Raw genomic sequence first — 12917 nt, 5'->3', positions numbered from 1 at the left:
ACGGCCCTCACAGTGAAATTACATCAGGCAAGAAAAAAAAAATTAAGCATTTTGCTATGTTAAAATTGCAAAAGTGTTCAGCTTGAAGTCTGGCCATGTATTTGTTTGTTCAGTTAAAACTTTATAACCAACACTTACCTCCAGTATATGTAGCAATTTCTGTGCATAGGTAGCTTAATTTCCCATTGGGTCAATCAACACAATGACCTTCTCAGACTAAATAAAAAATATTTAGTGCAAGTACACAACAAATCACCATGACATTTAAATTTGTATTTATTTACTTAACATAGCAGATGCTTTTATTCAAAGTAAGCATGGACTCTGCTGTGTTCGAGGTCAAGTGAAATATCTGTGTACACAATATACCAGGGGTCTCCAACTCCGGTCCTGGAGAGCTACCGTCCAGTAGGTTTTCTATCCTACCTGGCTTCTGATGAGCCACACCTGTTCTCAGTTAAATCCCAGGAACAGGTGTGGCTTATCAGAAGCCAAGTGGGACAGAAAACCTACTGGATAGTAGCTCTCCAGGACCGGACTTGGAGACCCCTGCAATATACACTCACCTAAAGGATTATTAGGAACACCATACTAATACGGTGTTTGACCCCCTTTCGCCTTCAGAACTGCCTTAATTCTACGTGGCATTGATTAAACAAGGTGCTGAAAGCATTCTTTAGAAATGTTGGCCCATATTGATAGGATAGCATCTTGCAGTTGATGGAGATTTGTGGGATGCACATCCAGGGCACGAAGCTCCCGTTCCACCACATCCCAAAGATGCTCTATTGGGTTGAGATCTGGTGACTGTGGGGGCCATTGTAGTACAGTGAACTCATTGTCATGTTCAAGAAACCAATTTGAAATGATTCGAGCTTTGTGACATGGTGCATTACCCTGCTGGAAGTAGCCATCAGAGGATGGGTACATGTTGGTCATAAAGGGATGGACATGGTCAGAAACAATGCTCAGGTAGGCCGTGGCATTTAAACGATGCCCAATTGGCACTAAGGGGCCTAAAGTGTGCCAAGAAAACATCTCCCACACCATTACACCACCACCACCAGCCTGCACAGTGGTAACAAGTCATGATGGATCCATGTTCTCATTCTGTTTACGCCAAATTCTGACTGTACCATTTGAATGTCTCAACAGAAATCGAGACTCATCAGACCAAGCAACATTTTTCCAGTATTCAACTGTCCAATTTTGGTGAGCTCGTGCAAATTGTAGCCTCTTTTTCCTATTTGTAGTGGAGATGAGTGGTACCCGGTGGGGTCTTCTGCTGTTGTAGCCCATCCGCCTCAAGGTTGTGCGTGTTGTGGCTTCACAAATGCTTTGCTGCATACCTCGGTTGTAACGAGTGGTTATTTCAGTCAAAGTTGCTCTTCTATCAGCTTGAATCAGTCAGCCCATTCTCCTCTGACCTCTAGCATCAACAAGGCATTTTCGCCCACAGGACTGCCGCATACTGGATGTTTTTCCCTTTGCACACCATTCTTTGTAAACCCTAGAAATGGTTGTGCGTGAAAATCCCAGTAACTGAGCAGATTATGAAATACTCAGACTGGCCCGTCTGGCACCAACAACCATGCCACGCTCAAAATTGCTTAAATCACCTTTCTTTCCCATTCTGACATTCAGTTTGGAGTTCAGGAGATTGTCTTGACCAGGACCACACCCCTAAATGCATTGAAGCAACTGCCATGTGATTGGTTGATTAGATAATTGCATTAATGAGAAATTGAACAGGTGTTCCTAATAATCCTTTAGGTGAGTGTATGTAAATAATATGTAACTGACGTAAATAATACTGCACTGTAACATAAGCACATAAAAGCAACTGAACTCCAAGAATAAATACCACTAAAATCCAGTAAGCTCCATCATATACAGGGCACAGCCAAATATTTTCAACATTAAACGTCATCTGAGGAATTAAAGTCAAATTAGTGATAATTGTTGATTTTTATTACTAATACTCATAGCTGGTAATCGTAACAAATCAATAACCTTTCTGAGTCTCTGGAATTGCCTAGCAAACAACAAGGTTGCAACACCTGCAACAGGTTCCTGTGTAAAACAATTAAAAATCTGAATGGAAAATTACAATGCAAGAAACATCTAACAAAAATATAATTATAAATTATAAATATAATTTCCACTTGTCTGCTGTCTTTCAATGAGATGATGCAGGTATGTATCAATAACCTGCATTGTGAAAAAAACTTTCTGGTTGCATTTTACATAGTGTAGTCTCTTATGTCATAATCTTATGTCATAATGTTTTGCAGCCCAGAGGATTTTAACTAAGGGGAAAAAAGCATGAAACTTAGAAATTATAGGTATGTAATTATAAGTAGCTTGTGATCCAAACTGACATTTTGATGTGCAACATTGTCATAATGCAAAGGGTTAGTGTTTCTTAGGGAAGGGTGTTACAAGGGATATGGCAACCAATCAGTAACCAACAATATGGCCAGAACAGCTGATACTTTGAACAAACCAAACCCACTAGGGGCTGCCAAACAAATGACCAACAGGTCAAACTCGTGAACCAAGAACCCAGTAACTACAACATCTTTCTTGTATGCTTTGCATCACATTCAATGAGGGATCTTGTGGAGGGTTGAAAATTCAAGATTAATAACAATCACCTGCACTGTTATACAATGCAACAGGCAAAAACATCTCCTACTCTCCAGGGACTGTGTATTTAAAAGGTGAAAAGGTGAGTAGTGAGTTTGCTTGTACCTTTATAGTGATGGCATCTTTTTTGGGGGCGAAATGAAGGCCTCTGTGGCATTGGATATATACTGCTCTTGTTTTCTTGAGGCGACTTTGGTGATTTATTGCCATCACCTTCCTGACTGGGGACTGGACTGTCATCAGTTTTGCTCCTTCTGTATAAAGTGATGTGACTGACATTGCAGTTATTGTTTAAAGTAGCCCCGTCGGAATTCGACAGTGTAAAAACCTTACCAAATATCGCCTAGATGACACAAGGCCCAGAGAAATCAGGCTCAATCCTTCCTCCTTTCCTTCCATGCTTCCTCATGTCGAACAGAAGTACCTCTTCTGTAACACTGTAAACTATATTTTGGTACTTGCTTTGTATTCAATTCTTATATGCCTGCTTTGGGACTGTCTGATTACTGTATGGTATCTCCTCACTATTCATAAGCAGTACCTAAAATCTGCAAAGCCAGAGGTCAAGACAGTGAGGAGATGAACCAGAGACGCTAAGCTGGAACTACAGGACTGCTTTGATTGCACTGATTGGAGTGTTTTTGAAGCCGCAGCTTTTTGTGAGGATATGCGTGTGCCAAATAAAATTTTCCGCTCATACAACAATAAACCCTGGTTTACAGCCAAACTCAGGCAGCTTTGTTGGGAGAAGGAGGAGCCCTACAGAAGTGGGGACAGAATCCTGTACAACCAGGCCAGGAACACACTGACAAAAGAGATCAGAGTAGCAAAAGGTTTTCAGCTAACGACCCTGCGTCAGTGTGAAGAGACTTGCAGGACCTCACTAACTACAGGAGACCATTCCTCCATACATTGTCACACCTCTGGCTCTCAGGATCTGTGAAGAGGACGTGAGCCAGCTCTTCAGGAGACAGAAGACCAGGAAGGCACCAGGGCTAAACGTTGTGTCACCCTCCTGCATCAAAGTCTGCACTGACCAGCTGGCCCCCATTCTCACACAAATCCTTAGAGCTGTGTTAAGTCCCCTCCTGCTTCAAATGCTGGCCAATCATCCCGGTCTCCAACAAACATCCGACATACATTCAGCATGTACAAGAAGACGCTCGACCCTCATGGGTCGGTTCGAGACTTTTATAGACCTTTTGGGGTGGGCCCCCCTTCTTCTGTACTTTTCCATCTACATGATTACCACATATGGTGACTTTTGTTCTAGTTAGTGAGTACGTGTGCCCCCCTTTATGTCAAGTAAGGTTAATATAAGCATCGACTAATTTACGAGTTCCTGTTTTGCTAGAGCGGGGTCGTCTTGCCACAACTGCCCCCTGTCAGTTCCTGATTTCTTCCAACTGCTGGGTGTGCAGCCCCCTTGCTGTAAGTTCCTGCTTTTTCCCGTTTACGGGTAAGATCACCTCATCCTAGTCTCAGTTCCCTTGTCTATTTTCTTCATTGGGTTAGTGGCCATACAGTCATAAAATTATTAGTTGTATTTCTTAAATAATTAACCCTTCAATTCCCCCTTTTGATCTCCGCTAGGAGATCACCCTGATTTTAAGTAGTATATGTGATCCTGTTGATTAAGATTATAGGCAGCATGTGATTATGGGCAGTAATAAGGAAATGAACCTGATTATAGGCAATCATGTTACCGCACCCCACATGCATATGCCTCACCCAATGTCGACCAGTGGTGCACCCATTATGATAATAATAATCCCAACAAAGCCACACCGCATAACTCCGGTACGACGCATTCTGCTCCTGGCAATTTATCACGTCACATAAATCGAACACGAAAGTGGTGGGGGTGCCTCTCAGGTACTGAAGCTTCAGAGGGGCCTCTCCCCCTGACCCCACGCACTCGAACGAAGCGGCTTCTCCCGTCTGGACAATGGAAAGCAATATAATCATCAGCAATTTAAGCATTACACACAATACATTGGTTTCCCCCACAAGCCCCCTTTTTATCTTGAATCTCTGCATCTTGGTCCTGATGATCTGCGACGGATGATGTGTTGATTTCTTCAATCAGTCAGGGGTAGACTGCCCTGCTGATCTGCTCAGGTCAAGGGATTATTCTGCCCTTCTGTTGAGACCTGAGTCGCGTCCGGTTCAACCGAACTGACGCTCTGTGTATCTTCTCCGAGGTCCTTCTGTATCTCTGCAGTGGTCCTGCCTGGCTCCGTTGCTTCTGCACACTGGCTCCAATGGAACCACGTGTCCCCTTTGCCTTTTAGACGTACTGCGTGCGACGTTCTCTCGGTGACACGGAAGGGGCCGGTCCACCTTGGTTCCGACCACTTCCGCTTGACGACTTTCAGGAGGACCCACTCTGCAGTGTGTGGTTCGGGTGGCGGATTTCCAAATCTCGTCTCCTGGATCTGTTTGGAGAAATCTGCAACGAGAACTTGCAAACCATCATAATATGATTTTGGATTTCGCTCCCCCTTTTTATCTGGGATCCAGGATAGCCCTCTCTGAGGTCCTGGGAACTGCCTGCCTGTCTGGAGCTCAAAGGGGGTGAACCCTGTCCCCCTGTTTATGGAACACCTTACTGACATCAGTGCCAGCGGTAAAGCATCAACCCAATTCATTTTGGTCTGTGCACAGATTTTTGCCAATTTTAGTTTTATGGTTTGGTTCATTCGCTCCACCTTGCCCTGGGACTGCGGGTGATAGACAGCTCCAAACGCATGTCTCAATCCCAACGCTTTCTCCACTGTTTGGAGGTCCTCGTTTTTAAAGTGTGTCCCGTTGTCTGACCGAATCCTGTTGGGAAAACCATGTCTTGGTATATACTGATTGATCAGAAATTTTATCACGGACGCGCCATCCTCCTTTTTTGTGGGCCATGCTTCCGGCCACCCTGAAAATGCATCCACACACATCAACACATATCTGAACCCCTTCACTGGAATAAGCATGTCTGTGTAATCTATAATGATTTCCTCCCTTGACCTTGTACATGTTGGGAACTGCCCTTTTTCCGGCTTGACTGTGGGTCGCGAGTTATGAACGGTACAGGTCGCACAATCTCGAACGTGTCCCTGCACCATGTCTTTCATAAACGGATGTCACCACACAGTCAAGGTTTCTAACATCTGTCTCACCCCTGCATGTCCAACCCCGTGAGCCTCTGCTAGAACTGCCTGGCGAATACCGGGAGGCAGGGCTGGTTTCCCTTCCTTATTCTGCCACAGGCCCCCCTCCTTGCATCCCCCTTTTCTCATCCACATAGTTTTCTCCTCTGGAGAGGCTTTGTCCTGTTCTTGCTGGACCTTTTCCAGGGTTAGCCTATCACTCAGCCTAAGTTCCTCTTCCACCGTGACCATCTGTTTGGTCACATGATATCCTGCTGCTCTTTTTGCTTCTTCGTCTGCTACCTGATTTCCCTTTGCTACCATTGTTCCTGACCCTTCGTGGCCCCTGCATTTTACTACGGCCACTTTTTTGGGGAGCATTAGGGCTTCTGCCAGCTGTTTCATCTCTGCTTCATGCTTTATTGGCTTGTTTCCCGCAGTCAAAAATCCTGCTCTGAGCCATTGGCTGAGTTCCACATGCACTGCGCCTACAGCGTAGGCTGAATCTGAATATATGGTGACTTCTTTTCCTTCCGCTAGTTTTAGCGCTTCGATTACAGCTATCACTTCGGCCCTTTGAGCCAACTGGGCTCCTTCCAGCTTCTCTGCAATCAAGGTCACATAGTCCTGTTCTTGTCTACCAACCACTGCGTATCCTGCCTGCAAAGCTCCTGTGTCCGTCCTGAACCAACAACCATCTGTGAACCAATCCTCTGTTCCCTCTATTTTTCCGGCTTCTAGATCTAATCTAACCTTCTCCTCTTTCTGAACTCTGGACTCACACATATGTGGTTCTCCCATGCTCATCCGATCGGCCATGTTAATCCCTTCGTGGGAAAAATTCAAATTGGGTGCCTCTAGTATTTTGCAAAGTCTCTGCTGCCTAAGCGACGTCATGGTAAAGGTGTGTGAGTTTACATAGGCCACCACGCTGTGTGAGGTCAGGAGATGCAACACGTGTCCCATCACTATGTGTGCAGTTTTCTGAATAATTTTAGCCACTCCCGCTGCATGTCTTGTGCATGCCGGATGTCTTTTTTCTGTAGTATCAAGTTTTACGCTCACGTACATCTCCGCTCTCCCCCTTTTTCTGAAACAGGATGGCGTTAACAACGTCACCTGCTTCAGAAACATCCAAATGGAACGGGAGAGAGTAATCTGGGAGGGCTAGGTCTGCGGCCTGGGCTAGTTTCTGCTTTAAGATGATGAAAGCCTCCTCCGACGCCTGGTCCCAATTGAGGGCTGCACTGAGGCGACGTAGGCCGTGCTCCCGGACCAAAGCCCTCAGGGGCTGTGTGAGCCCCGTGTAATCTGGAATGTACGTGCGACTGTAGCCTGTGAGACCTAAAAAGGACAACATGTCTTTTACCGTAGTGGGTTTTGGATGATGCAGGATAGCTGAACGATGAGCCGGGGAGAGACCTGTCCCTGCGCTTGACAACACTCGACCTAGAAAGGACACAACTGTCCGCGCAATCTGCAATTTGTCTTTACTGACCTTGAACCCTTTTTCCGACAATCTGAGCAGCACGGACTGGGTGGCTTGTAGGGCCGCCTCCGATGTTGGGGCAGCAATCAGGAGATCGTCAACGTATTGGATGAGGGTGACACCACCCGGGAGAGGACATCCCTGCAAAGCCTGCTTTAAGGCCTGATTAAAGATACCTGGAGAAAGGGCGAACCCTTGGGGCAGGCGAGTGTACCTCAGCTGGCTACCTTTGTATGTGAAAGAGAATATGTCTCTGCATTCTTCTGCTAGGGGCAGACAGAAAAACGCGTTTGCCAAATCAATGCAAGTGAACCACTTCTGTTGGGGGGTCAAATTCGTCAGGGCAACATATGGGTTTGGGACTGCAACCGTGGGGGTCAGCAGGAGGTTGTTTATAGCCCGCAGGTCATGGGCCATTCGATACTTCCCTGTCCCGGCCTTTTCTACTGGGAGAATAGGGGTGTTCCACGGAGACGTGGAATGTTCCAACACCCCTGCCTGTAGCAGGCCATCTACGGTTTCTGCTATCCCGTCTTCTGCTGCCTGCTTATGGGGATACTGTCTGATCCAGAGGGGACCTTCCTCGGACTGAAGTCGAAACTTCACTGGCGCACAAGATATTAGGCCTACATCTGTGGGGCTGGTGGACCACAGGGCATCTGGTAACGATGCCAGGAGGGCGGCTGCCCTAGGGTGGTCCATCTTTTCTCGTCCATGATCTCTAGCTATCTGCTCATGTTGTAAGAGGGCGGTGTCCTGTGCTGCGACCTGTATGCAATATGTACTGCAGGAGGGTGAAAAGGAGATCTGTGGGATCTGGGTCTGCACCCAGTCCTTGGTCTCTTTGGCCCGTTTAACCATCGGGCCCAGATCTTTGGCCTGGTGCTTCGGATGGAGGGCCAGGGAGACATGTGGGACAGCTTCCTGTCCCATCATGAACCAGGGCACTTGTTCTGGGGTAAGCACCGTGGCTGAGGCTACTCCTTCGGGACCCACGTATATATTCCTAGAGGCAACTTGCCATTGGCGGCCTTCCAGGCCTTCCGTAAACAGTTCCTCATACCATTCAGTATTTTCCCTATCATAGAAAAGGGTCACATGAGGAGGGTCAGGTGGGGGCACATAGGGCTCTAGGAGCGAGATCCAGGGCCGCCACGCTGAGTAGGCCGCCAGGATGCCAGCCAGGCCGGGCTCCAGCAGGCCCCAATAGATATCTGCCAGGGCCTGGCTCTGAACGGGGCGGACCAACCACTGTCCTGCCCCCGTGGTCCGGGCATCACAGCGCAGGCGAGTGCCTTCCGGCAGGGTAACCACCAGTCCATCTGCACTGCACAAAATCGAGGCACCCAACTTCACCAGCATGTCCCTGCCCAGGAGATTCACTGGAACTGTGGAAGACACAACAAAAGGGTGGAGGAAAGTCTGTTTCCCCACCGCAACTTTCACAGGCTTCGTTATTGGCAGTCTCTGTTCTTCCCCTGAGAAGCCCACCACGGTCACTGTTGAGGCGGACAGGTGATGTTTCTCTGGAACCACATTCAGAGTGGAATATGTGGCTCCTGTGTCCACCAAGAACGGCAGTACCTTGTCCATGACCATGAGGGAGAGCATGGGGTCTGCCTCCCCTGCCTCCCGGGCCACTCGTGGGCACCGTCACTGGGGAGGGGGAAACCAGTCCCACTCCCCCCCTTCCATCACCGGGTAGAGTCCTGCTGGGGGAACTGCCTGTGGGTGTGGTGCCATCACCTGTATGTTGGGTGCCTGCACTTGGCCTGTAGGAGGTCCTCCCCTGCCGCGTGCACTGCTAGGAGCGGGTGCTGGACAATCCCTTGCCCAGTGGTCTTCTGCCCCACACCTGAAACAGACACCTGACGGCGGTCCCCTTTGTGGGCCGCCCCTTCTCCAGCCCCGGCCCCTGTATCCCCGACCCCAACCGCCTCGGGCCCTTCCCCACTGTTGGCCCCACCCTCCCTGTTGGTGGGTGGGTGTCCCATTCCAGGGACCCGGTGGTTGAGACGGTGGTCCCTCTGGGGAAACCCCCGCCACCATCTGCTTTCCCTGCCCTGCCTTTTTGTCTTGGATCGCCTTTTTTCTAGCTTCACCCACCTGCAGCTTCAGCAGCTGCGACTGCAGTTCCTTAAGGTCGCCTTCCTCTTTCTGTGTTTCCTCTTTTGCCCTCTGCAAATGATGGACGACATGCCTGTCCCACATCTGAGATTCTGCTTCTTGGAGATCTGGGTTGTTTAATATAGCCCCCTTCACTCCCGCTGGGACTCCCTCCATTACTGCCCGCCTGAACCATTCCTGCTGCGCCCCATCCTACCCTGGATGGCAGCCAGTGCAACGGGTCCTATCCTCTTTACTTATTTTATTTATCTACTTCAAAGGTTGTGGGTTTGAGTCCCACCGGAGTCGCCAATATTCTCTGGGGTGGAGTTTAGGATCCCATGTAAACTTTGGGATCACTGCTCCACTTGGGGCGGGGAATATCTCTCGCATGGCGTCACCCAGGTCCACTATCACCGCTGTCAGAATCACACTATTTGCAACTGTCGTAACCCCTGCTCTGGCCTCTAATTCCTGTAGAGCGTGCTTAGTCATACATCGGGCTGCCACTGCCCGGAAATCCCCCAGGGCCAACGTCAGACCCTGAGTGAGTTGATCCAACTTATCCAGCCACTGTCCTCCCCCCTTTGCCGGGGGAGGCAGCTTGTCTGCCAAAGCCTGCACTTCCCCTATTGAGAAAGGTTTATATCTTTCTCTTCCGCCTGTTCCTCGCAATAAAGGTGCAACTAAGTTTGTCCCTGTGGAGCGCAAGCCGTATCCATTTCCGGAAGACCCTTGCGCTCCCCCTATGTATTGTGCACCAAGTGCGTCTGTCTGGTTTTCCCCGAAAGGCTCTTCCTTACAGTCCTCAAACCGTGCGTCCTCCTCAGTCTCCTCACAAGTCCCCACTAACTGTCCCACCACCTCTACTTGCCTTTGCTTCCTGCCACTTAACTTTAGCCCTCTTCCTGGGGTGGCGGGTTGAAATATGCCATTCTCCCCGAACTCCTCTACTTGCTCCCGCGCTATTCTGTTACGGAACGCTGGCTGGTCTGGTGCCCGTGCACAGTGCTGTAAATCTAACCTGTCTTCTGTCCCATGAGATGAGGACTCAGCCTCGACGTCTGAGTCCCAGTCTGATTCCTCCTCCACTTCCTCAGACTGCGCACCGACTGAGACTTCCCGAGTCCCCTGTGTGCGAATATGGAGGGTTCCCCCTGTAACATTAATCATTGGGCACATGTGGGCTGGGGGCGCTGTTGGAGACATTCTCTGGCCTGTATATGCCGGAGGAGGATCCTCACTGCCTGTCTGTGTGCCTTCTGCAGGAGAGGGTGACTCACACTCCTCTCTCCCCTCCGTATGGAGGTGACTCGTCCCCTGCATAATAGCGCCAACCTCGACCACTCTCTCCTTTCGCTCTCGTACTTTTCTATCTCCTTCTTCAGCTTTCCCTTTTTGATCCGATTAACGCTCACTCTCTTCTGAGCTGCCTCGTCCCTGAGACTAGCCTGCTCTCTCTCTTCTTCCCACAATATTTCTCCCAATGAGCGCTTGTCCTCCGCTTGACACCCAGCGCTCCGAATCGCCTCACACATACGCTGCGCTGCATCTGTTACCTCTTTCTCCTTATTATTCTCCCTACTTGCCCCTGCCACTGCTTCCTTCACCACCTGAATCTGCCTTAACAGGGGCTTCCACACTGTATTTTTAGGAGGTGCCCATCCTCCGTCATCTGGCTCTCTATCAAACTCGCGATCCATTGTAATTGGGCCAGCTATGTTAGCTTTATTTTATTCCTATTATTTAGTATTAATTTTTATTATTATATATTACTTCTCTATTCTGCTTTAATCCCTTTTTTTTTTTTTTTTTTTTTTTTAATTATTATATCATCTATTATTATTATTTATTTATTTATCTTCATTTTCTTCTAGCAGCGCTTTTACCTCTGGGTGGGGGTTCACCCAGCTACACTTCCTACACCTTTTATTGTAGTGTAATGTCCTACTATTAAACACCACCAATACATAAAACAGCCTTACAAACAATAATTCTTCATTCATATTCCCCGGAGTAGGGCATACCTCATACTCTTAATCCCAGTCATATCATCACATTCATACACCTCCTAGCATTTTTGAGACACCTCGCCTCGGGACTTCCAGCCCTTTTGGAGAGGGACCTTAGTTCCTCTCCCCACCTTACATTTGGGGGTCTTGAATTCCCCGGGTCCCAATACCCAGCTCGCCTACCAGCTCGTCAACCAATAGGGAGGTCGCCACACCCAAGACTATGCGGGGTCCTAATCCCTCTGTTCCTTAAAATTTGTCCGGGCCGTCTTTTCCTTAAAAGGTGTCCCTATACCTTTTTTCATTTTACCTACTTTTCGGCCGGAGAGGGTCCCGTGCCCTCTATTCCCTTCTTCTTTTTTTTTTTTTTTTTTTGCTATCTCTTATTATTATTTTTTTTTATTTTTTATATCTCTTCTTATTACTTTTTTTCTATTTTTTAAATCTCTTATATTTTTTTTTTTTTTTTTTTTTTAAACTCCGGTTTTTCTACACTCACAGACTTACCATACTCACTCCTTATACACAAGGCATAAACCACACAAGACACAGTACATCAACCCCACATATACCTGGTACCCGCAACCCCCTCTCTCTGCTAATTTACAGACGGGCCACTGGACACTTCAAACTGCTCAATTTGACATGACCAATATGCAGATTTTGATATAACAGGCTCTGCTTACCTCTTCTAATCGGCGCCTCGCAGTTCTCTGTGTCCAAGTGGGTTCCGTCGAGACTTAGCCGAATCTTGCAGATCTCCTGCTCATCCCGGACGAGCCCCCAAATTGTTGGAGTCAGAACTCCGCCGGGTCCGTTGATGAGAAGAGATTCACTGCACAGTCGAGGAGTGGTTGCAAGTCACCAGTTTATTCTGATTATAACCAGGGAGCTATTCTGATTATAATCAGGGAGCAAACATCCGACATACATTCAGCATGTACAAGAAGACGCTCGACCCTCATGGGTCGGTTCGAGACTTTTATAGACCTTTTGGGGTGGGCCCCCCTTCTTCTGTACTTTTCCATCTACATGATTACCACATATGGTGACTTTTGTTCTAGTTAGTGAGTACGTGTGCCCCCCTTTATGTCAAGTAAGGTTAATATAAGCATCGACTAATTTACGAGTTCCTGTTTTGCTAGAGCGGGGTCGTCTTGCCACAACTGCCCCCTGTCAGTTCCTGATTTCTTCCAACTGCTGGGTGTGCAGCCCCCTTGCTGTAAGTTCCTGCTTTTTCCCGTTTACGGGTAAGATCACCTCATCCTAGTCTCAGTTCCCTTGTCTATTTTCTTCATTGGGTTAGTGGCCATACAGTCATAAAATTATTAGTTGTATTTCTTAAATAATTAACCCTTCACTGCCCACCCAAAATTTTTAATTGCCTCCCCAACCTGTGCAGCCTAGATCCGGGCCTGTTACAGACACAAGCTAACAATATGCACTAAAAGATTCACAAAGATGCAATTATTTAATATCCTTTGTATTTTTTGAAAACTTAATACTAACCAAATATTTTGAAAT

At 47.7% G+C, this 12917-nt stretch overlaps 1 protein-coding gene across 1 annotated transcript; it reads right to left on the bottom strand.

Annotated features, from left to right (window-relative positions):
• Window positions 1-258: 258 nt before the first annotated feature.
• On the bottom strand, window positions 259-8886 carry LOC140590936 (uncharacterized). The gene is made up of 2 exons (XM_072712730.1): window positions 548-8886; window positions 259-398 (listed from the first exon to the last, which is right to left on the bottom strand). The coding sequence occupies exon 1, from the start codon at window positions 8884-8886 to the stop codon at window positions 6835-6837; it is 2052 nt and encodes a 683-aa protein (XP_072568831.1). The 3' UTR covers window positions 259-398; window positions 548-6834.
• Window positions 8887-12917: the final 4031 nt, after the last annotated feature.

Source organism: Paramormyrops kingsleyae, chromosome 5 (genome assembly GCF_048594095.1).
Source record: "Paramormyrops kingsleyae isolate MSU_618 chromosome 5, PKINGS_0.4, whole genome shotgun sequence".
Lineage (NCBI taxonomy): Eukaryota > Metazoa > Chordata > Actinopteri > Osteoglossiformes > Mormyridae > Paramormyrops > Paramormyrops kingsleyae.
Note: the sequence above shows the minus strand (reverse complement) of the source record. Positions and strands in the feature narration are given on the sequence as shown.